Source organism: Colobus angolensis, unplaced genomic scaffold (genome assembly GCF_000951035.1).
Source record: "Colobus angolensis palliatus isolate OR3802 unplaced genomic scaffold, Cang.pa_1.0 Scaffold87, whole genome shotgun sequence".
NCBI classification, from domain to species: Eukaryota; Metazoa; Chordata; class Mammalia; order Primates; family Cercopithecidae; genus Colobus; species Colobus angolensis.
In genome coordinates, this window is record NW_012122598.1 from 3,462,469 (window position 1) to 3,489,424 (window position 26,956).

A 26,956-nucleotide genomic window follows, 5' to 3' on the forward strand; every position below is an offset into this window, starting at 1 on the left:
AGGCACAAGAATTGCTTGAACCACCAGGAGGCAGAGGTTGCAGTGGGCCGAGATCACGCCACTGCACTCCAGCCCGGTTGACAGAGAGAGACTCTGTCTCAAAACATAAAACAAAAAACAAATGGATCATATCATTCCCCTACTTAAAACCTTTCAAGAGCTTCCCACTGGGCTTGCAACACAATCCCTATTGTTAACCTGGCTTACAGGGAGACACCTGGCACAGTCTGACTCTGCTCATGTCCCTCCTCTGGCTCACCACCCCCTGGCCACACTGTTTTCTGCTTCTGGGGTCATGTGTATTCTGCTAGGAATCTCTTTCCCCAGCTCTTTGGTTCCATCTCTTTTTTTTTTTTTTTTTTTTTTTTGAGATAGGGTCTTGCTCTCTTCCCCAGACTGGAGTGCTCAAGCAATCTGCCCGCCTCTAGCTCCCAAGTTGGGATTACAGTATGAGCTACCATGCCCAGCCGGTTCCTTCTCACCCACTCAAGTAGACCCTCCTTAGTGAGGCTTTCTCTGACTACTATATTAAAGTAGATCCAGCACTTATAGCCCTCCAGTTAATTTTTTCCCCACAATCTTCCACATTTTATTGTAGCTGTTTGCTTATTTATTATCTATCTCCCCAACTATTATAAGCTCCATGACAGCAGTGTCTACCTTTTGTTCATCACATAATGCTTAGTGCCTGGTACGTAGTGGAGACTGATAAATATTTGCTAAATGAATGTTAATCACTCTTTCTTAATGTTTCCTACATTTTAAAAAATATTTTATTCTATTTTGTATTTTTTGAGACAGAGTCTCTCTGTATTGCCCAAGCTGGAGTACAGTGGCACAGTCATGACTCACTGCAGTCCTGGCCTCCAAGTTCAAGCAATTCTCTTACCTCAGCCTCCTACGTAGTGAGGATGACAGGTACCCATAACCATGCCCAGCTACTTTTTACAACATTTTTTTTGTACAGATGGGGTCTCATTATGTTGCCTAGGCTGGAAGTTATTATATTTTAATGTGGAAGAAAATACACTCAGGTTCCCATATGTAAAGTACTAAACAGAACTTTAGAAATGTTAACCCTTTTCTATTCCCTTTAGTCCCATTTCTATCACAAAATGAAGTCTTAACATCAAGGAAATAAAAAATCCCAACTGTTCTCTTTCTTAAGATTCCTTGCTTTTTTGTTTGTTTTAAGTACCTAGGTACTTGGGCTGATGCTTATTTTCAGGATTACTTTAACTTGGTGGGTTTTAATCTGCTCTGCAAAGCCCTAGAATTTCTTTTCCTTCACAGGTTGATGCCGTAGATTTGCCAATGTGCAGCGTGTGTGGGGATGAGGGGAGAAAATGCTCTGGAACTATAACTCTTGATTCAAACATAGTCACTCTACTTTTATTTCTACAAATTAGATTGCCAGGGAAGCTTTTGTATTAAAGGTTCTGCTGAGTGTTTTTTGGTGGTGTTGTGTCTGTTTTTTAAAGTTGCTAAATGGAAGTTATAGAAGAAGGAACTTTGCGCCTGGCTTTTGGGGGTGATGTCCCCCGCAACCGGATATATGGAATCAGGAGCAGGGCATCTCCTTCTCCTTCTCTGAAACAAGACAACCACCACCAATGGAACAATGGAGCAGAATCTCAGCCCCCTAATCTGTTTTATAAAAGGCTCAGCTCAAGAGAGGGAATCAGGGCACCAGACTCACATAGTTTTACCCTCTTCTGCTCCCACAAATAGCCAGAAGCATGACTTTAGTTTCTAGACACATCCTGCAAAGACATACCTAATGAGCAGAAAGAAGCTGAAAAAATTATGACCAAATCCTATCTTGAACTGGTAGGAAAGAGAGCAATTTTATTTCATCTTCTCTTGTTAATTTTTGGTTGTCTCTAAAAACATCTCTCTACAGGGGCCAAAGCCAATGTGGTTCACATGCTGATTCTTGGCGGTTCCCAAGGAAGGTTCAGAGGATAGGTTGAGGATTGACGTAAAAGCCCCCATGCTTAATCCCTGTTCTGCTCTCCTATTCAGATTTTTTGGATGGGTGGTGAGGAGCGGATTAGGCACAAAGCAGCCTAATCACTTACCTTTTTCCTTCCTTTGCAGTAACCCTAGCAGTACTTTTCCTATATGGGTTGTCACTAAGTCCTCAGCCTGCACAATGCACTTACCAAGGGGCGGGGAATGGGTTTCTGTGGCTTCTTTGAGCCTAGCTTTTTCATGGCATTGTAGTACTTCTTCTGTTCTTCGGTCATGAAGATGTCCTGACCTCCGAAGTAAAGGAAGGAAGAAGAAAACAGACAATTACAACTGGCTCTCAACATGCTATGGGTTCGGACCTAAGGATCAATACTGAGAACTGAGGGGAGACCTATCCCTTTCCTTTGTAGCTAATAGCTGTCCCAAAGTGGGGTAGACCTGGGATAATCATTCAGCTCTAAAGAGATACCTGCCCTTGTTTTAGCTCAGGAGTTCTAAGATCTTCCAGTCCTGAGGTAGAAAGGAAATGGACTATCCAATTATAGACCCTCATGAAAGGATAAACTTGAGAGCAGTGACTTTGAAGGCAGTCGTATCTCACAGTCTCATTTTCTGGGGGCCAGTTTTCCTGATACATTCTAGACAAAACATTTTAGAATAAAAAGATCTTCATGTCCTGGCTGATACCCAATTTATTTTAGATGATACCCCAAATTTGGAAATTCTGGTGCAAGAAAGCAATTTGGAGGGTGTCTTGGAATATGCCGGGATAGACTTGACTTACAAAATGAGTCACAAGAGCAATTTTTTCAAGTTGCTTTGTGAAACTTGTTAACCATCTAGAACAGGTAAGGAAGTGAACTTTCCAAGGGTGGTCTCTCAAATCCCAATTTCCTTGTGCTCAGAGATTGACTAGATAATCACAAGTCTAGAGAGTTTCTACTTCTTGCGATAGCTATTCATCTGTTTCTTTCCTTTTCATCTCTGTTGCTAGACTGCACTCTCTGACCTACCTGCTTCTGGTGGGAGACCAAGACCAGTCATAGGCCTCAAGAATAAAAGACTCTGCTAGTATGTGTGGCAAACCACGTGCTGCAAAATCCAGCCCTGAACAGAAAGAGTGTGTTGGGGCTAATGTATGGGGGCCAGGGTCACAGTGAGCTGACAATATAGATTTTAGAGAAAGAAAGAGGGACATTTTCTTTCTAGAGATAGGGACAAAGATGCCTCTTATCTGGGCTGACTTCCAACCACTGGCAATGAGGGGAGGAGACCTATCTTTTTCTTTTGTTGATTGAAGTTATCAATGATGACACCAATGAACAGGTTCAGGGTGAAGAAGGAGCCGAAGATGATGAAGATGACAAAGTAGATGTACATGTAGATATTGTCCTCATACTTAGGCTGCTCATCAGGCTGTCAAAGGACAGGATAAAAGGAAGAGAATCAGCTCCTAGTTTGCAGTTGGACATGCCAAGACCATCAGTCATAACTGTGACCATTTGAGCTGCTGAACATCCTGGGATGGGAGAGCCCTAGATTCTTTCTGCCTGGCTCCTTCTCTACACTGGCATGTCCTGCCTTGAGAGGGCACTAGTCCTCCTCCGACTCATGTGGAAAACATGCAAATCATGAAGCCACAGGGAGGGAGGGCTGTCTGCTAGAAGCCATGCTTTTGCTATGAAGCAGGATCGAAGCATAGACAGCTTCACTGGGGCCAAGTAAAAATTAACAGTCTAATCATCAGGGGCCAATGTAAGAGAGTGATGACTTACTGAGACAAGGAAAATGATCTATAATCAATAAAACAAGCAATAAATGTTCCAAAGAGAAATGTCAACTCCTCCATTCCTCCATCCCTTCCTCTTTCTTGGTGGGATTGGTATACCATGCTGCTTGCTTTCCACCCACCTGAGAAGGTGGTATTTTTGCCATGTACACCCTTACCTTTCGGGAATCTACAGCTGCATACATGATGTCCATCCAGCCTTTGAAGGTTGCCTGGCAAACAGAGTCAGTCATTAGACGGTGCCTATTAAGGGATGGGAGTCTAGGCAGGGGTCCCAAAGGCCAGGCTTAGGTTCAGTGAGAACACAGAACAGGGGTTTGGGTGCAGCCTCCCTTGGACACAGAATTTTCTGTTTGTTACTACGGGTCCCAGGAGGGCTTTGTTCCTGAAAATAACAACAAGGTGTGGCAAATAAACATGTTGAAAATGGTAGTGGGATTAAGGCTTTACAAAAGGACTCAAAAACATGGGCCTGAGAAGCCTGCCTAAAGTTAGGGAAAACTTTTATGAGTGAACAGCAGGAATCTACTGAAAATGCTTGGAACTTAGCACTCCATTCCATTGAGGAATCATTTTTTAAAAAGGTGTTAAGCAAAAAAAAAACAAAAACAAAAAACAAAAAACAAAAAAAAACAGGTGTTAAGCGACAGGGGTTGGAAAAACCCATAGTTGCATTTAAAAGAAAAACAAGATCAGACTTACCCTTTACTGATATACACATGTGTAGCCTATGTAGTGGCAATATCAGCTTTATCCTTGACAGTCCCTTCCCAATTCTACTCCTTCAGTCTACTGTATCTAGACTGATTCTGGAAATATGGATAACCCGTGTACTATTCTCCATGTTTTACCTACTCAACCAGATTCTAAGGTTTTTTCAGGGCACAGGAAGGTCTTTATTCATCTGAGGACCCTAGTATCGTACTGTCACGCACAGCATCTTGCATATGGCAGGGACTCTGTGACTACGATGTTTGACTGGCTTGTTGATGTGCACTGGTTTTCTGGAGATGTTCCAATTCAGATTCAATTTGTGGGTCCAATTTTTTGAAGTGGGATACAACAGCAAAAAAGCTTTGGGGTAGGAAAAACTATAGTTCATTCCATGAACTTTGCCTTCTACTATGAGTTGACAGTGTTTACTATATGTTAGGTTAGGTTGAGAGCTTCATCTGTGTTATTGCAGTTAGTCTCCCAAGAACTGTATGATATAGGCATGGCAATATAGTAACAAAAATACTTAATAGCAATTTTCATTAATTAAGCATGGTTATATGCTGGGCATTGTGCTAAGAAATTTTTAAAAATCACAAACCCTCTTAACCACCATGCCAGGTTTCATTATCTATATTTAATAGATGAAGACACAGAGAGTCAGAAAGGTTGAATAATTTGTCCAAAGTTACATATCCAATAAGTATCAGAGTATGATTCAAATCAGTATCAGTCTAATTTCAAAGCCTACGAGCTTTCACTGCATTATGTTGTCTTGTCACACATTCTGAAACACTGGTGAGAGAGGAAGTGAAAACTAAGCACGAAAGGATGAAATTAGGCAAAAGAGAATTATCTAGATAGCTAAATCCTTCCTTACTGTGATACATTAATCTGATACCCTTCTCTGGGGTGAAGCTGAGGTGAGTGTGGCACCAAAGCACTGCCATGGTTTTTTCCTAAGTTAACTGGAGTGTAGTGAGTATGTATATTATTTTGCTCCATCACAACTGCCATTACTTTTTTGTCTATGTGCTTATCTTCTTGATTTTTTTTTGCCCTTCTCTTTAACTACACTCTGACCAGGAAGGGAAGATGATCTCTCTGCCACTTTATTACATTGCAGGAATCTTTATTTGTTGCTGGGACAGCTCTGCTCCTGAGCACAATGAGAGATTTCCTTTGAGTGAGATCTTGTAGAAGTCAGAGAATACTCAGGAAAGGTGTCTCTCTGAAACTGGTTTGGGGAACAACACTGTTCTCTTGGACTTATTGAGAATAATCGTGATTCTAGAAGCAGGGTTGAGAAGAAGCCAAATGGGATTTGTGCTAGCTGCCTGAATTTCACAGAACTGAAAACAAAAAACATTACTTACTACTTGAAGAAGGGCCAGGTATCCTGCCCCAACATTGTCAAAGTTGATCTTCACGTTCTTCCATCTGATCTCTGTATTGTTCCCCTCCATGAGCTTTTCACATTCAGTTTTATTGTTGACATCTTCAATTTCAAATCGGATTTCAGAAGTCTCATTAAAGCAGTAGTGGTACTTTCCCGCAAACAGGTTAACTCCCATGATGCTGAAAATCAGCCAGAAGATGAGACACACCAGCAGCACATTCATGATGGAGGGGATGGCGCCCACCAAGGCATTCACCACCACCTGCATTGGAAGGGGAGGTTGCTGAGTGTTGGGTGGAAATGGGAGCAAGCACATTTTTTTGATTTCCAGGAGGGGAATGACATTGTGTGGCTTGTTCTGTACGGAAACATTACATTCCCTTTGGAATTAGAGTAACTGGACAGACTGACAAGTAGAACCAAAAATTTCTAAGTCTAGGCCTATATTGAAGGAATTTTAAAAAGTTACATCTTTATTTTGACTAACACAAATTCCCCAGGCAAGTTGACCTACGTCTTCTTTCCTACGCATCAGCCTGGGACTGACAAATTATTTGTTAGTCCAGTCTCCCTCTTCCTCAATTCATAAAACATGCCCAGTGGGAAACTATGAGTAACTTTCAGCTTGCTAGTTGCCTTTCAACAGACATTCCCCCTCTGAAAAACAAGGTATAATCGTTCAGAATCACAGAGAACTACCCGTTGTGGTTAATAGAGAGCCAGTTAACAGTACATAATGTCTCTTTTATGACTATGCAAGGCCAGTTATTTTATTTCAGGCAATAGCTGAGCATGCATATTTTGCAGGCTCAAGAAAAAAAAAGCTATATTCCCTCTACCAAACAGTATAAAATAAAATCTGAACAGATGTGCTTTCACTCAAGGTTCATTATACTTCTCCAGCTTTTTTATTCTGACTTTGCAGGCTTTTAAATCAGAGTCGCTCCCTGCTTGGCTAATGCTGTCGTCTCTCTGCTCATTCCAGGGCTTGACTCCACTCATCACAATGTATTAGAAATAGGGATGACTTAAGGTTTTTAAGAGAGTTTTGGGTTAGATCATCACTGCTCTGGAAACTAAAAAATTGGCATATTGTTAAAAGTCACTGACTACAGTAAGCTCAGGAATTTAAAAAAAGCAAAGGAAAAAACCCCTTAGGAATCAAAGTTTCTGGGTTGTTTTCAACTTTGATTTTGCTTTACAGTGTCAGTCAGAGCAGCATACAGTTTAGGGTTTAGGTTTTCCTTATATTCTGGTTTTGCCTTAGACTGCATTGTCATTCATCAGGACATGTGGCTGATCAGAGCTACCTGTTCTATTTTGTGTAAAAAATGCAATGATATTCTTCTGCTAAGGAGTCACTCTTCTTTTTAGATTAAAATATTCATTTTGTGTTTCTCCAATTCATATATTAAGGCCTTTAGACTGAGAGGCAGTTATTTCTTAATTCTTAGACCAAGAAATCTCTTCTAGATCTGACAGCTCTGTCATTAGTATAAAGTGTTTATTACTTTGTTAATTGTTTATTACTTTGAGCAAGGAAAGCCAGGATATCTGAAATCTGGAAAATCTTCGATTTTTTTTGGAGAACGATATTCATATTGATTTATATTACCAAATTTGTCATGTACTCAGATTTGAATTTACCTCCTCATTCTACAGTTGCTCACCCTTTGGCGGGAGCACCAAAAAGCAATGAAATGTGCAAAAGAACAGGCAAAAGGAGGATGATCCACAAATGGAAAAATAATTTCTCAAACAATAAGGCAGTAGATTATGTAAAGATTCAAAAGCTCCAGTCTATGTGACAGCATTTCGCAGCAGACCTTAGGTGGGAGACTGTGACCTTCTGTTAGACCATTACAAATGTGGCATAGGAAGTAGGTCCCAAAGACTTGAAACCGAGGCATGTTGCTTTTTTAATCTCAATTCAGAACCTACTTCCTCCAGGAACTCTTCTGACTATGCAGAGAATGATCTTAAGCTTCTACTCAAACCCAGTCTAACCTGTCCTACATACTATGGGTTACAGTTAAATATGGGTTAATATTTACCACAGGGAAGAAAAATTAAGGAAGTGATCTCTTAGAACTTTTATTCTCATCAAGTATATACAAAATTTTATATATTGATCCATTTGATCAAGTGAATCAATATACAAAAATATTCACTGAGCCTTATTCTCTGATATAAAATCCTATAAAATCCAAAGTTTTATAATACGCAAATGTACTTTAATCATAACCAGAGAAAAACTTTTTACCTTAGTATTATGAATAAAACAGAAAACAGAGTTGATTAATTTTAAATTTTTATTTATTTACTTTTTTTGAGAAAGGGTCTCACTCTGTTGACCAGGCTGGAGTGCAGTGATGCGATCTCGGCTCCCTGCAACCTCCCCTTCCTGGGTTCAAGCGATTCTCCTGCCTCAGCCTCCCGAGTAACTGGGACTACAGAAGCGTGCTACCGCGCCCAGCCAATTTTTGTATTTTTAGTAGAGACGGAGTTCTGCCATGTTGGCCAGGTTGGTCTCGAACTCCTGACCTCAAAGTGATCTGCCCAGCTTGGCCTCCAAAAGTTCTGGGATTACAGGCATGAAGACACCATGCCTAGCCCAGAGTTGATTAAATGTACTAATAATTCTTCCTTGCTTTGAACATTAGCTGATAAGCTGCAATATGTTAAGAAGAAACTATTTAACTGTGCTCCGTATGTAATGATCATTGTGCTGTTATTCTCAGCAACCACTGGGCAAGAGATCATATTTCTTATTTTGAAGTCTCACACTAAATATATATTATAAATGATAATTCAAATTTCCACTGATAGTCACTTAATGAATTTGATCTTCTCTTCTCTACACAAGCTCTCTAGTTATTCTACATTGCCTTTAATTATCATGAAATCTATTATTGTTAAGAACTAGACATGGAAATATCACTCAAAGCTAGGTTTTAGTAATCCATAAAAAGTTACTTTTATCAATGGAAGTTTATACTTGGCAATTGATACAAATCCCATTTAATTGATGAGAAAATTCCAATGGATATTAATTCTTACAGTATTTTTGTCTTCTCTATAATGTCTTGGACATTATTGTTGCTCATTAAATACTATAAATCAGCTAGCTTTTAATATCTGGCAGAGGGAACATGGCTTTAATGGACAACTATGTACTGACAATCAACAAAAATGCATGCATGTTTCATGGCACTAATATTATATACCCTCAAAAATTTAACAGCACAGCGAAATCTTTAAATGAAGATTACTATGGAGGAGAGAAAAGCAAAGAACTACATTAAGTATTCCTTTGCCTATAGCACAAGTGCTTCAGTTTTCCTGGTTTTTGTTTGAGGAAGGAGAGGAGACTGAAGTCAGTGTCCCAGGACAGGCTTGGGTCATATGCTCCCTTCTCAAGTGAAGCTCTGAGTCTGTAATTGGAGCAGCACAGTGACAGTTGAGCCCATCTGCATGGATGGTGTTCAGTTTATGAAGATTTCTTATTTAAAATTTTCTAAACGTCATCTCTCAAGTGTTGGCATATAGAAGAACCAAAACCAAAGAATAAAAAAAAAATGCCCCATAGAAAAATGACATTTAAATAAAACATGTGTACCTAATTCTGTTTATTACTGGGGGACTTACTATAAGCTTAGCCAGATCCAATCTTTTCTTCTTGCAGTTACTCTTCCACAGAAGGGCTAGGAAACCTGCAGGGCAGGAATGGATCCCTGATCCCTTTTCACCCAACCAGCCATGGTCAATACCGTCTGTTAGTTGGCTGGAGTCAACCAAATGAGGTGGCACTCTTGTTCCAAAGCTTCCCTCAATGCACATTTATTGTTTTAAATTCCAGCTTTGGGTTCAAACTTGTTCTCGCCCATTATCTTACCGAAAAAAATCTTGATGTAGATGCTTTTCAAATAAAACATCCTAATGCTTTTCAAATAAAACTATCTACTGTTCTGATTATTCATTTGGGACCTCCGGGCTCCTAAACTACTTCAAGTTGACACATAAAAGTTTTTAGGGGACTGGAAACTGAGGGTCCAGGAAAGGTAGAGAAAGAAGGGGCAACTAAAGGGAAGAGGTGTGGCTCCCAAAATGGCTCCTGCATCCAGGTTATTCAAGTAACTGCCTCATGAGCAAACTGGCCTCAGCGGCCATGAGGACTGCTTCTGTCTGCCTGGACAGGACTGACAGTAATGAGCATCTAGATGGAAAGAGTTAGTAACAAGCATCAGATGGGTCAGATGGGCATTTCTTTTGGTGGGGGGATAGGGGGATTTCTTCAGGTATCAACAATCTCCTTTTGGGAGATCAGGGATCACTGTAAGGGGATGCGGACGAGCTCAGGTACAATGCTGCAAGTACTGTCTTCAGTGGACTTCTTTTGGTTGCATCTTGTCCTCAGTTTTTCAGTCACCAAAGTGGATTATCAACTTTATAAAAAAACCAGTATGGTTTATTAAAACATTTAACTAGCTCCCTCTGGAAAAGGTGCAAAGGGAGAGGGAGCAGAGAAGAGCATTTTAACCACATGTTCAATCCCACCGTGGCTGTCTAAACCACTGAATCTTGTGTAATAAACTCTCTTCCTAAATTTAGCCTAAGCATAGCAATGACCTTACTGTACACATGCTAAAACCTCTCTTATCTGTGGGACAAAGTCTTAAAATCCCAAGTTTTTAAAAAAATTAAAATAAATTTACACTACTGTGGAACTGCCCTTCCTGCAGATGGTTTCAGGAGAGTTGCAGAAAGCTTACACTTAGTAAACCAAACTGTGACTGTGCTACAGAAGAAACATGAATTTGTTACAAAAAGCATTTGTCTGGATAAAGTAACATAATAAAATTCCCAAGTCCCAATTAAGTTTTCATCTTTCTATATAACTGTGGGTGGCTTCATGGAATAACAGCCAGGGGTCACAGATGAGGAATGAATGAAGCAGCACTGTCCTGGTATCTAGTTTTTCCAATCAGTCTTACTTCATGTAGACTATTGTAACAGTTTAATTTTTATTCCTACATTCTGACGTTTGCACATTTAAAAATATATCCTCTGGTTTGCTCTCCTGCATGTATTCAACATCTGAATTGAAGCGAGTTTTCTTGGTCTCGTTAAGTATAACAGACCTCTCTCTGATCACCACAGGACAACTATTACCACCAAAGCCAGTTGCCCCTTTGATTTTATGAAATTGACTTTTTAGTGTGAGTGTGTGTGCGCGCGTGCACGCATGCACACGCACAACTATTTAAACCAAGAGACAAGAAAATGGCACCAAGAAGGTACCCTGTTTCTAAGTCGGCAGGGTGACAACACCTTGTATTGTTTTGGGTGGAGTATCACCAAAGCAGTAATAGGAGGTATCAAGAAATTTCAGGAGAACTAGCTGATATTCAATCATCTAGCATCATACCTGGTTGTCGTTTTGACAGTGTTAGGGGACCATACAGCATGGGCAGAGGGGTTGGGGGTGAGGAAAAAAGCTTTGCTATCAGACAGAGGCTGCCAGTCCATATGGGACTGGGCTGAGAACAACAAGGTGCAATAAGAGGAATCCGAATAGAAAGAAAAGCATTTCTTCTCCCAGGGCCATGCCAAATTCTGCTCCATTCCCACTTCCGGGCCTGCCATCATGTCTTCAAGCCCATTCTCAGCTGCTTTCTCAGTGACCTCAAGGCCACAGTTCCCACCTGGCTGATGCCCCTACACAGCACTCTCCCTGCCTGAAGCCTGTGCTTTTCAGTGGGTCTGTGGGTTACAATTCCCCTTCTTTGCACCTGGTGATTCTCCCTATTAAATCAACAGCCCAGAAAGCCGCCCCGAGTGCTACAGGTAAGCCAGGCCAAATGAGAATAGCCAATGTTAACATGTTCTGCGATGGCATGTTGTTGGGGGTGGGGCCGATATTAATGTGATGAGGCAGCTTAACGCAATTCCCCTTTGCACGGGGCAGGTGTGGGGGAGAGTGGAGGATCAAATCAGCAGCTGCATCACAGAATTCGTGTCTGAATGATCTTTCCACCATGTGATCAGTTCTAGCATGCTTAAACAGTTTCCATTGGCATGCAGAAGGATCAGCTGCTCTTAGTATCTTACCCTCATCCCTTCAAATCGTGATAAGGCTCTTAAGGGTCTCAAAGCTCTTAGGGTCCTAAGGGACTTTATGGCACCTAGTTCCGAGTAGCCCAGGGCATTAGCTATAAGGCTGACTAAAGAGACCTACACAGAAACAGAAGAGAAAAACAAAAACAAAAAAGGTAACAAAAAAAATAAACAAATAAAAGAAAAAAAAAAAAGAAAAGAAAAGAAAACAGAGGTTCCAGAGTGTTAGAATAAAGCCCCTAGCACTGAAGACACAGATTGGGCCCCCCAGGTAGAGGAGGTGGGTAACACCAGCTGCCTATTTCAACTTGACTCAAACGACCTGGAAGGAAAGGTGGTTGAGAGGCAGAAGAAAAAACAAGAGGGAAGAGAAAATTGAGAAGGCGGTAGAACATACACACAATTTGGAAAAGGGGAGAGGCTGACGGGAGAGGGAGAGAGTGAGGAAGTTCCACTGGAAGGAGAGGAGCCTGAACAGACAAGAGCCTTACCCTCGCCCTTTACAGTCTCTGCAGGTCCCAGAAGTCCCCATTAAATTAAGCCAGACAAATTTAATGGTACCTATGGAAAAGAATACAGATAAATACACATACTCCACACAAGCTGCCCCCTCCTCAGCTCATTCACCATTGGCTTTCCAACAGGGACAAGCTCTCTTACTCCTGGTTGACAAAAAACCATTTGTTTGAGAATCTTATGCATCACGACATTAACAACAATGAAAACATTCAATAAGTACCATGGCTGACTTTGCAGTTCCCAAGAATTGTGCTCCATGAGAACTCATTTAAGTGAGTTGTATCTCTATCTTTTAAACATATCCTTCTATCTCTCACTTTTAACTATGATAATCCTTTTGACTTTTAACTGTAACCAGTACCCCTCCACGGCCACAAGAACTTGAGTGAGTCTGGACAAATGAACCCATACTTTTCCTTATAATTCTCATTCTTTCCTTCCAGAACAGTCCAAAATGAATTATCCTCAGGTCTGTCATTTCCATGTCAATCTTCTATAACTCTTATCATTAGAGTAACAGCTGGAAGAATTCTTGGAAAATAAATTAATTTGATAGATGAGGAAATTGAGACCCGTACACAAGAATTTGCCCAGGGTTACACTGGCAGTTCTGGAAACAAGATTAAAGACCTCCACTGCCTGACTCCCAGGCCAATGCTTTTTCTTCCACAGACAGGTCACGTCCCCAGTGGGCAGGTTACATGACAACATTCCAACAGGCCTATCTGGACAATCCAGACTTGAATATGTTGCCGTACCAGGGGGAAGAAGCCTGCAGACCTCCAGGCCTAGACATGTGGTCACTTTCCTGCTCTGCCAGAGGCAAACTTACCTTATTCTACCAGAGCTCTCAGAGCAGTTACCACGATGCTTCCTCAACACCATGCTAACTACATTTATGCCTGCCTGGGCCTAAGCTGAGAGTTACAGAATTCTTCAGGGGAAGAACAGATCTAAAAATACCTTTAGTTAGTCAAACTCCAGAATGTTTGGGTTCTGGGTTTCTACTTTTTTTTTTTTTTTGAGACAAAGTCTCACTCTGTCGTCCAGGCTGGAGTACAAAGGTGCAATCTTGGCTCACTGCAACCTTCACTTCCTGGGTTCAAGCAATTCTCCCTGCCTCAGCCTCCTGGGTGAGTAGCTAGGATTACAGGCATGTGTCACCATGCCCGGCTAATTTTGTATTTTTAGTAGAGATGGGGTTTTACTATGTTGGCCAGGCTGGTCTCAAACTCCTGACCTCAGGTAATTTGCCTGCCTTGGCCTCTCAAAGTGCTGGGATTACAGGCTTAAGCCACCATGCCTGGCTGGGTTCTGGGTTTCTTAAAACACAAATTCTAGGATAGGTTAAGATATTTCCATCAACAGCTCTTAAATTCTTCCTATGGGAAGTGGTGGTTGCAGATCAGCTTGGCTTACTTAAATTGATGATACTTGAAAGAAAATTTAGAGAGGAAAAAAAGAAACAATCTACAACTTAGTTTCATTTGCTGCTTTTTATCTTTATTCTAGGGCTTTAATTATTTGATCCCGTGTCTGTGAATTGCACACACACAATTTAAAAAAAAATGAAGACATGTATAATTAAGCAGCATGACTGGCAGGGGATAGAAGTGGAAGGTGAATGACCTAGCAAGGGTCAGGATGAGCACGTTTAAAGGTTTCCATTTAAAACAGGTATGGCCGGGCGTTGTGGCGGAGGTGGGTGGATCACGTGAGATCAGAAGTTCGAGACTAGCTTGGCCAACATGGTGAAACCCGGTCTCTGCTAAAAATATAAGAAGAAATTAGCTGGATGTGGTGGTGCATGCCTATAATCCCAGCTGCTTGGGAGGCTGAGGCAGGAGAATTGCTTGAACCCGGGAGGCAGAGGTTGCAGTGAGCAGAGATGGTGCCATTGCACTCCAACCTGGGCGACAAGTGAGAAACTCCATCTCAATAAATAAATAAATAAATAAATAAATAATAAAATAAAAAGGGGTATGAACCTAGATCTATGCATGTGCTCATAATCCACCAGTGTAGGTATCTTCTCTGAAGCCCTAGGCAGTGTCCAAAGCAAATCTGGAAGTAAATGTTGCCCTATTAGGCTACCCTAATTTTCTTGGAAAGGCAGATGGTCCAGAGTTCAATGTCTGCCTAAACTATGGGCCTTTGTGGTCCTATCTAGAACACAGTAACACCAACCAATCCCTTTCTCTCTATCCATCCATCGTTATCAATAAGAATTTATACGGAGGTGTATACTTCCCTATTATTACCAAGTACAGCCAACTCTTAAATCCAAAAGAATTGAAAGTTGCCAGATTCTTCATGAGGCCTTAACAGGTATACCTGAAGGGAAGCTATTCTTTCTCAACCAAGTACCTGGGCTCAACAGTCCCCTGGGTCAGCTTCATCTTACGAAACTGTCAGGTAAAGATTGCAAGAAACTAAGCTTTGAGTGGCTACAGGCACCATATAAGGTAAGAAGATCCCAGCTCTTCAGGGTGGGTGACTTATCTGCTAACAAATAGGCCCACAGTGTGGAGAATGAAGGAGGAGGTCTAAAGGCCAATTCAGTGGCTGGCTCTAAACGTTGCTGAGAGATAAGCTGTTACTCAGCTGATTAATTTGGCTCAGGACAGGATCAATAAGGGTCTTATCTGGGTTATTCTTTAGCAGTTGAGGGCTCTCTTATAATCCTTTGAGTCTCTGTTAAGCCCTTCCTGGAGATAATCCTAACATTGCTTAAAGTATTCTTTAAGGAAAGAATCAAACATAAAAAACAAACAAACAAAGGAATTGAGGAGACATCAAATTCAGGGCATGAAGCTGGGTGCCATGGCATGTGTCTGCAGTCCTACCTACTCAGGAGGCTGAGGTGGGAAGGCTGCTTGAGCCCAGGACTTTGAGGCTGCAGTGAGCCATGACTGTGCCACTGTACTCCAGCCTGGGCAGCAGGGTGAGACCTACCTAAAAACATTAAAAAATAAAAAATAAATTCAGGGCATCTATGGTTGCAGACTGGAAAAAAAAAGGGGGAAAGACATTAGGTGACTTTTCCAAAATGATGTGAATATTTTCAAATGGAGAATGTTTTCAGCAGTCTGAATTCAGGATAAGGCAAGTGGTCTCCGCAAGTCCCCATCTCCGGAACTGACAGGCTTGCTGATCTCCATATACAATGGGATAAATGTCCTGGGGAAAAGATGCCAAAATTCTTTTACAGGATACAATCTCTAATGCAGCCAAGGAGCTGAGCAAAACAGAATGTTTTCCTTGTTTGAGAACTTGTATGGCTTATAAATAAAAGGAATTAACCTTGGAAGTCATCTGGATAATCCCATGACTCTGAAAAGTACTTACAGCTTTAAGGGGCAACAAGGAAGAACAAAAATCAATTAGGGAAACAAATGCAATGAGTAACGGACTCAGACATCAAGTCACCAGTGGATGGTGCTAAGTTAGGACCTAACCTGCTGAATGTTCTAAAATGCCAAAGAAACCAGACACTTTACTCAAATGGACACCAAAAAGTCCAGCAGTTCCAGCTGTTCAGGTGACAGGCCAAGACTAATTGCCCATCCACAACTCAAAAGTGGCAGTGACTGAAGCCACTGTGATGGCCTGGGAATGTCCCCCCACCAAGCACAAGACTGGAATCAGGCCATAGTTGCTGTGGAAGCTAGTGTAAGCTCCCCAGGGGCTGGGAACATGCTTGCAACAGGGATAACCTCTGCTTCTCCTTATTGCTTCTGGAGCAATTCTACACAGATAATGGCATTCGACTATATTATTTACTAATAACTGGCACAGAGGTCTTCACAGGAGCCAGTTGGGTACCACAGTAATGTAATGATCAAGCAACCCCCAAAAGCTAGAGGGCTTATGAATTAGTGTCAGTTGACTGCATGCCTGTCCTATACTCTTTACCCCCTTCCACCTCATATAAAAAGTCATAAAAATGTTTGTGAAATAAATGCTGGCTGGGCACAGTGGCTCATGTCTGTAAACCCAACACTTTGGGAGACCAAGGAGTTTGAGACCAGCCTGGGCAACATGGTGAAACTCCATCTCTACCCAAGACACAAAAATTAGCCAGGCATGGTGGTGTGTGCCTGTAGCCCCAGCTACTCGGGAGGCTGAGGTGCGAGGATTGTGTGAGCCCAGGAGGCAGAGGCTGCAGTGAGCAGAGATGGTGCCACTGCACTTGAGGCTGGTGACAGAGTAAGACCTCATCTCAAAAAATAAATGCTAATGTGTAGGACTATTAGTGCTTTAGCAGCTTATTTGTTTAGCAGGGGCATGTGGGATACCCGATCAATATCCTCAAATTCTGGGTAGCTCACCCTAGGGAAAAGAGGAAGAATGTGTTCTGGTGAGGGTGGATCATGGTGGGGAAGCTCTGTTTCAAATCACAGCCTCCCCAGGCAGCTGGGAGTACCAGTTTGAGTTCAGGTGTCCCACCTGACGCTAGGTAGTCCTGAGGAGCTATTGTGAAATGAAGACTCTACGGCACTTCCTCTTTCTCTAGAAAGAGAGCTGGCCCAGTCTCACTTTGGCTCTCCGGGTCTTATCTCAAGCCCATTCTTTAAGTCTTAGAGCTCCAGCTTTCTGTCTGTGGGAGGTACAGGTCCTTCCACCACAGGATGGTATCAACAGTTGCTGGAGGGAGTGCTAACATCTCTCGCTGCAAGGGTCTCACACTGGTACCCTCTAGGGTTGGGCTCCTCACCTCATTTAGGCATTTCCCAAAGGCTGGCTTTTTGAAATGGGGATGCAACTGAGGGCACAGTGACAGTTCTGGGAAGGGGGTCATCAGCCATGGAAATTGCAGACAATGTATTGGAAAAGAAATGCATTTATAGAGCAGAAATCATTACTGGCTCAGTGCTGGGTGCCTGCCATCGGAGAGATTTCTATGCTGCTCTATCCTGGATCTCAGAGGTACTCTACAGGTAGTTCGCCACGCAGCCAATGAAACCCGCATTCTACATGACCAGTCTAGCCTCCACCATTCTACTTTCTTGGCACTTAACAGCCCTCAGAGGGGAGCAAATTTTCCACAGGCCCTGGTCCTACAAATCCCATGCATCCTTTCTTTAAAATGCTGATTTGGTGGAAAGAAAGAAGCTTTAGTTATTATACAGAATAAGAGAATAGTCATCATCCTTAGTAAAGCCGACAAGGGACAAGTGATGGTGGGATGAGAAAGAGTTAGAAAGGATGTCGCTTCCAACCTGGAAAAAACACAGGAGGTCATGGCCAGCAAACCTCGGAGATGGTCTTGGAACCTGGAGGAAAAAAGGATTTCTCAAGTTTCATGATCACTGTAGAATGGCAATGTGTGGGAAGAAGGGGGGACTTTATTTCAGTGTGAACTCCCCTCACCTAATAAACTGACTTGTTTGGATGAGTCTGGTATCAAGACTTGAGTTGGATGGATGTGTTCATGGGAATGGTCAGCAGGAGAGACCACAGAGATCCCACTACCACCTTTGTCCCAGCAGCCCCCATCTCATTCTCTCACCCCTTCTCCCAGCCACAAAAAGAGGATATCCTGTTGGCCTGGGGCAAGAACTTCCTGTCCCCAGCCTAATAACAAGGGCCTTTGAGATCTGTGATTCCACTTCTCACTCCTAATCTCTGAATCTAAGTTAAGCCAAACCCACCAGACTAAAGAGTTGGTTGGTTAGTCCCCCTGGAGCAAATGCAGGGACTTCAGAGTGCCCCTTCCTAAAACGAAGATCTGAGTGCAAGGGAACTTTACCCACACCTACATCTACATCTTGACCTATAACCTGGGCCCAGGGCAGGTACTGCCATTAGAAAAAGAAAGACCTCTCTCTGTTTCTGTGTTCCTGCTGAAAGGGGTGGGAAACAGAAAGCAAGACACCTACAGCCACGATGAGGAAGTCCAGCCAACACCAGGCATTGGTGAAGAACTTGACGAAGCCATAGGCTGTCCACTTGAGCAACATCTCCAGGATGAAGATATAGGTGAAGACTTTGTCAGCGTATTCCAGGATGGTGCGGATGGTCTTTCTCTGCTCAATGTAGATGTCCTCGAAGGCCTAAAAGAGAGGCAGCAGCTGCCTATGATAGTGCCTAAAGGCAAGGCAAGCATGCCACAGGGAGCACTGCTGTCCTCAGGGAGCCCTCCCACATGGGCTGGCCTATCATCAGCTCCCTGTCTCCTTAGCTTTACTCCCCCACTACACAGGCTTTTTATTTTTTAACAGTTTTATTGAGATATAATCCACACATCATAAAATTCAGCCATTTAAAATGGCTTTTAGTATATTCAGGGTTGTGCATCTATCACCACAATCAATTTTAGAACATGTTCATTACCTCTAAAAGAATCCCCATACCCTTTAGCAATCACCCCCTAAACCCCCAACCCCCTAGCCCTAGGCAACGACTCACCTACTTTCTCTCTCTAGATTTTCCTTCTTATGGCTGAGTAATAGTCCAATATATGGATATACCACATTCTGTTTATCCTTCATCAGTTGATGGATGTGTGTGTTGTTTCTATTGTGAACAATGCTGCTGTGAACATCTGTGTATGGGTTTTTATGTAGACATGTTTTCATTCTCTAGGGCATATGCTCAGGAATGGAATTGCTGAGTCATATGGTAACTGTTTGATTTTTTGAGGAACTGCCAAACTGTTTTCCAAAGTGGTTGCATCATTTCACATCTCACATACCAGAAGCATATGAGCGTTTCAATTTCTCCCCATCCTCACCAACAGTATATATAAAAGACATGATAAAATCTTTCCTCCTTTTAGTCCCTTGACACCACAGTATGGGTGGAGGGTCATATGGGTGGGAGACACTCAGGTGAAGAAAATCTTAGCACTACTTTATTTGGCATTCATGAGTGGGATAATCCCTTATATGGTGGTGTGAGTGTTCCCATCTGCAGAGTGGTGGACTACACAGGTGAGGTGCCAAGAGGAGGGAATTCCTAAAGCATGGGAAAACCTGTGGAGGTGGGGAGGAAGTCCTCTGTGATACAATGGGAGGTGCCTGCTCTGAACAGCTCCAGAAGGAAGAACAGAATTGGGTTGTATGAAGCCTCACCTTCCAAACTGGAGGCACATGGATATCAGGAGCTCCACTTTCGTCAACCGGCAGTGGGACAGGGGTTATGGGTTCTACAGTCCTACTCAGGGTCTTGGTGCAAATAAATCCCCTTTGCTCAATCAAAAAGGCAACAGCTTCCATGTCAGGTTTCCCCTTAACCCCATCTGTTAGGAATCCCTTCTATAATCCAAGGTATGTGAGATGCCCAAGACAGATCTCATGTCACTGAGGGCCCTAATCCCCACCCTCTTTAGTCCCATCATAACCACGTTCTAGTTTCTTCTTGGACATTTTAGCAGTGGCTTCACTTTGTTATTCTTAAATATCATGCCTACTGTTACACAGGATCTGTATGTACTAAACCAAATATCCTTTGCCTAATCATTACGACAAATAAAAATTGTCAAAGGTGAGCAGTAAAGAACATTCAAAACCTTTGGTTCACTACGGCTTTATTCTTTTTTGTAGAGATGGGGAAGAGAAGAACCAAATGATGGGTCATGCTGTTTAGATTTTTGTTTACTAGACTTGAAGAATAACAATACTAACAATAAAAAAACACCTTTCTCCAATCACTCGGCTTAGTCTGATCCTCTCTTTTCTCAAGGGCAGAGACTATGCTGTCATCTTGGGTGCCTCTGCGGCACCTCAGGAAGTGTTGTGTGAATGCTCGTTGATGCAACAAATGGCCCAGGCACAGGCGGGCCGGTCTGGCTCCCCTTCACTCAGATCAGTGGCTACCAAGCCATCTTTTTTGCCTCCTATTTTAATCCTGACACCTTCCTGTGTAAACCTTCCCCTCGCTTCCCATGATCCTTTTCATAAAAGCTGTCTTCTTCACCTTGGGCTTGTCTTTAATACACACTGCTGCCTCTCTCAGCTTTTATTCTCCTGCCTCACAAGTCAGTGAAACTTCCCAAGTCACTGTCAAAATCTTTAACACTGAATTTGGGGATTCTCCCTTGTTATGCTGTTGTTGTTTTTTTTTTTCCTTCTAGACTAAGCTTTGATTCCACACCTACATGAATGTGCCCATCTTCTTTAAATACACTTCAACATTATGCAATCTTCACCTTTCCCTTAAGGAAAGGAAAGTGTATACTGTCTCTAGCCCTGCTGTCCTCAAGACTATTCAACCAGCAAGCAACTCCCTCACACCACACCCTGTCCAGGTGTCCTCAGTTATAACCCAGCTAAAAATAAAAGTAAATGCCAAGATAATTAGTCTCAGCAGTGGAGGAGCCTGTGTGTTCAGGGCCTTGTATGTTTCACTGATTAATAAGCACTTAGGACAATATGAATATAAATAACCTTTGTACCAGAGATCTGACTCTAAACATTTGCTAATGTCACGGGTTCACTATATCCAGTAGGCTGTGAAGGGACAGTGAGTGGAGGAATACCACCTCCCTCCCATCCTGGGTAACTGAAAAGCAAAGAACAAGAGATTTGGGGTATTAGGTAAGAGAGGGACGTTCATTTTGGGGGCTGCTAAGGATGGGGTAAACCAGGCAGTGGGGACACATGAGAGGGATAGTGCTAAGTCTACAGAGGATCAGGACATGAACAGGTGTGGATTCTAATCCCACAGGCTCAAAGTAGCAGCCCAAAGCACCTTAACAGATCATTATTCTTGGGACCACAGCCAATTTGTTTTCAGAGCCACTGGGCTTGGGCTTCAGCCTTTTCCCACTGGCTTCTCTACACCCTTCCCCAGCCAATCCCTCCTCACACTCTCCCCTGGACCTCACCAGGGCACCACTGCTCAGCAGAATCATGAAGATGATGAAGGTCTCAAACCAGTTGTGCTCCACGATGAGGAAGCAGGTTTTCCGCAGGATCCACCAAGACTTGCCTAGCCCTTCCTCAATGTTGACCTGGCAGCACTTGAACCGCTGGACACAACCTGGCACCAGCGGGAGAGGCAGGTCAGACCATGGAAACGTGCCCCGCCCAGACCTGCCCTCTCCTCCATCTCCCAGGCCCTGCCAGGTGCTGCCCCACCACACAGCCAGGAGGACAGTGGCTGAATCAGAATGCCTGATTCAGAAATGGAGAGGGTGGCAGGGCTGAGGCTATGCTGCAAAGGCTAACGGGGCAAGGCCCTCTGGAGTCAAGAAGATGTCCTACAAAGAAGCAGTGAGAGGGAGGAGAAAAGGGTAGTCAGGAGGCAGGCACAGCCATGATAGAACAGGTCATACGAAAGGAAGTTTTTGGGCTGATGCCAAGATAAAATGGACAATGAAAAGTGTGAGAACAGAAACTTGTTATATACTTGTCAGATACAAATAGGGGAAATCATCTAAGTTTCCTTCAAAATGGTGGGGTAGGGAGCAAAGTTCTTGAAGACAGCCACTGAGCTGCCCCTCACCCACCACTAGCCCTGGCAGAGCTGTGTCTGTCAGCAACACGAGTGTCCCAAGCCCATCCCCTCCTCGCCCCCTTTCACCTTCTGTGAAGCAGGCGTCTGGATCCAAGTATTCCTCAGGCTGTTCCACAGGGACCTCTTCTACTTCTGGTTTGATATCAATGGTGCTTCCTTCAGAGGAGCTGGTGTCATCTAGTTTCTAGACATGCAAGGAAAAGGGACATCAGACAGCTCTGCGGCAACATGCCCACTCCACACTGAGAACTCTACCTCTGGGGCGGATGAGGCGCCAGTTCTGACTCTTCTCTAGAATTCTTACTACAACTCGCGATAAGCAAACCATATCCACGGGCCCTCAAAACTTCTTTCCAGATGGGATATAACATCAAAACCTACTCACGGAAGACAATGATCCACCCAAAGCTAAATGCGGCTATAGGTTGGTTTCAGGGCTATAACTAAGATGAATGGCAGGGAAGTACTCAAGGGCTTATTCCAGCCTCTGACCTGGATGATCCAGAAGTGACAGAGGTGGGTCCAGGATCATCTTAGGATTCCACTTCATCTAGGAAAGGCCTAGAATGATACTGGGAGGGTGGAATTAGTTCTCCACGTAAGTTGGTTATTCCAGAATCTCTCTACCAAGCCCATAGCTGAAACAATCCCCAAGGCTGACAGCACCCTGTTTGTTCTCACACAGGATCAAAGCTGTTTCTAGGCTGGGATCTTACATCTTTGCTGCCTTCAGGATCCGACTCGCTGCTAACATCCTCTGTGTTGAGGTTCTCAAAGTCAGACTCCCCCACAGCAATGGGTACCCGCACAGTCAAGTTGGGGTTGTTGATGAAGGACATATGGTCTTCATCAATGATGTACTTCTCCACGCTGCTGCCAATGCCGCTGGTTGTGCCATTGCCATTCTTCTGGAAGTCGCCATTCCGGTGGATGTCTGCACCGGTGTGATTGGCGATACAGTTGGCCTTCTTTTCATACAACTCATCCAGAGGCTTCACCTCATCGGCCTCACGCTGCTTAAAGTGGGCCTGCATAAAGGCATGCACCTTTAGTTTGGTCCAGGCCACACCCTTCTTGATACGGATCACTGAGATCTGGAGGTTGTTCATTTCCCCATCATCATCTGTGGCAGCCAGGTTGTCTGCACTGAAGGAGCTCAGGAGCAAGGCCAGAAACAGGTTCAGCACCTATGCCAGTAGCATTGGAAAAAAAGAACAAATGTAGAAAAGTTATCCACCGAACTCAGGGTTGCAAACTGGAAGCCAACGGACTTCACGTGACAGACTCAAAGAGGCTCTGTTGTGTTGTGTTTGGCCCACGTAGTATTTTAAATGCTCATGTTACCGGGTGGGAATGTGTTTGGTTTTGGTTGTAATACAAGGAGTTTAGCACCTCTTTTCTTGGGTCTTTTATAGTTTTACATACATATATATGTACCCCAAAATATATTACTTCTCTTATAATTAGAAAAAACGAAGGCTGTATCCATTTTGGAAGGAAATTTCCCCAAAATAAAAAGGTGAATATACATTATTGGGGAGGGTCGCAAAGTGCGTAGATGCCACGTATTCATGAGCAGAGTTCTTAGAGGACCCACATCAGAAAAAAAAATTAGGCTTGAAGTGCCATCCACAACAAAATCAAGAAGGTAGGACTGAAATACACTTCATGTCATTGTATTTTAAGAACAAATTTTGTTTTCCTAACATTTACAAAAATAAAATCGCTTTAGCAAGACAGTGATGGTGACTTTTATGTTCTTCTGCATAGCCAAAGGTCAAGCCATCAGATACAAGCTTTATTTATTTTTGTTTTCATCTCCTATTTTACTACATTGAACATTAAGATTAATTAATTTATTTTTATTAAGACTTACTTTTTAGGAGTGGGAGAGGTGCTCACTTCTTGATTTATACTTGGTCCTTACTTTGTCATACTTGGGAAGAAGAGTAAGGCATACATTTTAGGAGGCGATAACAGTCATGTGCAGAGTGGGAGGGTGGAAACAATAAATGAACTATAAGTATTCGGATTATCTGCACCATTTGTAGAGTTAAAAAGGAATATGGTTGGTAAAATGGGGGTGAGTTGGAGGGGCCTTTGAAGGCCAGGCTGAGGGATCTGAGCTTTATTTAATTAGATCCACTACTGGTTCTTGAGTAAAGGAGTCACAGATGATGACAGAGATTTGAAAAAGTCATTCAGACTAACTACACACAGAGGGAAAGGGCAGAAGTTAGGAGGCTGTTACATGCATGAATTGATAAGGGTCTGGATCAGGCTACAGAAATCCCAAATCTTAGCATGCATTAGAATCTCAGGGAGTGAGGGGTGTGGATGTTTGTTAAAAATATTTCCTTAGCCTACTCTCTAAAGAGATTTGGATTCAGTAGATTTGGTGTAGAGGCTGGGACTTGGCCTTTTTTTGTGAGTGAAACTTGTGTAATTATGATGCAGGGGGTCTTGAGACCACACTTTTATAAAGTACTGAATGAATTACAGAAATGCAAAGGATGGGGCGGATCTTAGATACTATGAAGAAAGATATCCACAAAAATACTATGAAGAAAGATGCATTTAAGACACATAAGATATTTGCTGGGAATGGAGAGAAAAGAGACAGAAAATACTCCAACGTTATAGGTTCCTAAGAAACTAGATGGGCAGAGGGACTACTTAGCAAAGGGGAACCTGAAAAGTGTCATCAGCGGGTAGTGGTAACAGCTGATTTTTGTCAAGTGCTCAGGTATCTGGAGACAGCCATGGGGGGATGTCTTTGAGACAACTAAGAACAGGAGAATGAAGAAAGGGTGACAAAGTCAGGGCTTGGAAATGGTGATCATGCCATATACCAGGGAGCCATTGTTATAGTCACTGAAGTAGTGAGAAGACTAGAGGGATTAGGACTGAGGGAAAGGTGGCTGGGAATGGAGAACAGGAGGAATTAAACATTACAGTAGCTATTTTTTTGCAAGTCAAATGGAAGAACAGAATAGCTGTAGCTGGTTCAGAGGCTGGTGAGTAGGAGTCTTTTACTGTCATGCTTCTCTATGGCAGAAAAAGGAAGAGAACTAATGTGGATGAGCGTGCAAGGGACAGATAAGCTTGTCTTCTTCCAGTCCTCTTTGCCCTACACTTGCAGGTGGGATTGGGGCCCTGATCTGTAAGATAGTTCCTTCTCAAACTTTAGTGTACATATGAGTCGCATAAGGATTTTGTTAAAAATGCAGATTCTGATTCAGTAGTTCTGATTTGGGGCCTAGAATTCTGCATTTCTAACACACTCTAAAGTGATCTTGTTGCTTCTGGTCCCCAGATCACACTTTAAGAAACAAGGTGTTAAGATCTGTTGGTGACTCTTCTAAAGACAGAGGTAGAAGAGAGCAGGTGGACAAATCAAAGTAAAGCAATAAAGTGATTTGTCATTTATATAAATTAAACTCTAAGACAGTTTAGAGCAGTGGCTCTCAATGGAGGGCAATTTTGCCCCCCAGGGACATCTGGCAATGTCTGGAGACATTTTTGGTTGTCACAGCTCTGAGGATGCTACTGGCATCTAGTGGGTAGATGCCAGGAGGGATGCTACTAAATCCTACAATGCACAGGACAGTCCACAACAAAGAATCATCCAGCCCAAGATGTCAATAGCGCCAAAGACGAGAAATTGTGGTTAAGAAACAAGAAGGCTTCTGTAGGCGAAAGGGTACAGACTTTGAAGTCTAGGTTCAAATACAAGCCCTATATTTATTTGGGAAAGTCACTTAATTTTGCTGAGTTTGCTTTTCTAACTCTATGAAAAGGGTTGACAAGTTGTGGGTGGGGGTCATGACTAAGTAGGCACTCTGTAAGTATCTGTCTCCTCTCCTTCATTGGTACCTGAGGGTTTCTGGGCCAAGAAAGAATAAAAATCAACAAACATGACAGGTAGTAGGAGGACTAAGCAGTAGAAGGACTTGGGCTTCTGGGCCAAGGGTAGAATATTCAAGGTGTAGAACAAAAATATCTACAAATTAGTACTAACCACCAAGTTGCCAATCACCATGACCATCATAAAGACAATGAGGCACATGGCCTGGCCTGCCACTTCCATGCAGTCCCACATGGTCTCAATCCACTCCCCGCACAACACTCGAAAGACAATGAGGAAGGAATGGAAAAAGTCATGCATGTGCCAGCGAGGGAGTTCACAGTCCTGGTTGATCTTGCAGACACACTCTTTGTAGCTTTTTCCAAAGAGCTGCATCCCCACCACGGCAAAGATGAAGACAATAATGGCCAGCACCAGTGTCAGGTTGCCCAGGGCGCCCACTGAATTTCCAATAATCTTGATTAGCATGTTCAGGGTGGGCCAGGATTTGGCCAATTTGAAGACTCGGAGCTAAGGAAAAAAAAACCCAAACAAAAAAATAAATGATACTCAATCAATTTTCTTACCACATGGCTAAAATAAAAACATAAAATTAGTAAGATCAGATTAAATATATTGAGCACCCTTGGAAAATTTCCAGGACTTTCTAACAGTGTCTCAGACTAAATGGGGAGAAACTGAGACATAAATAAGGGAAAACTGATTAATTTCAGAGTAGTTGAAAAATTTGTAACTAGAAACCAGGAATACTGCCTTATTCCTTTACTTTAGATCTGAGTCAATCTGCTTTTTGAAAACCCACACATGAAGATATCCCTTTCCTACTGATTTCTCACAGGACAACTGAAAGAAAATGTGATTTGTAGGAAACCAAAAGACTAGTATGGGACAGACAGTTAAAAAAAAATCTGTCTCCTTAAAAAAGCAAACATTAAAAAATTCTAAATATCTATTTTCTTGCCAATAAATAATCAATGGCTGATTAAAAAAAAACCATTGTGATATGCTTGGAATAACTTGGAGGAAAAGCACAACTCTCAAACGGGGGCAGTTCCACAAACATCAGTCATCTTATGAAAAGAGCCTATACTGGCCGGGTGCAGTGGCTCATGCC

General features: G+C 42.7%; 1 protein-coding gene across 4 annotated transcripts in view; it reads right to left on the minus strand.

Moving 5' to 3' along the window:
- The window catches only part of SCN8A (sodium channel, voltage gated, type VIII alpha subunit), a 144,157-nt gene that overhangs the window by 20,298 nt on the left and 96,903 nt on the right, over positions 1–26,956 (minus strand). For 3 of the 4 annotated variants that reach the window (XM_011930633.1, XM_011930632.1, XM_011930631.1), the window contains exons 15-24: positions 25,996–26,352; positions 22,691–23,161; positions 22,041–22,158; positions 21,343–21,497; positions 18,395–18,568; positions 11,988–12,110; positions 5,854–6,138; positions 3,922–3,975; positions 3,253–3,390; positions 2,166–2,270 (exon numbers count right to left, since the gene is read on the minus strand). In XM_011930633.1, the coding sequence (XP_011786023.1) occupies positions 2,166–2,270; positions 3,253–3,390; positions 3,922–3,975; positions 5,854–6,138; positions 11,988–12,110; positions 18,395–18,568; positions 21,343–21,497; positions 22,041–22,158; positions 22,691–23,161; positions 25,996–26,352 (1,980 nt within the window). The remainder of the gene's footprint in view (positions 1–2,165; positions 2,271–3,252; positions 3,391–3,921; positions 3,976–5,853; positions 6,139–11,987; positions 12,111–18,394; positions 18,569–21,342; positions 21,498–22,040; positions 22,159–22,690; positions 23,162–25,995; positions 26,353–26,956) is intronic. The other variant, XM_011930634.1, reaches the window with a different exon arrangement.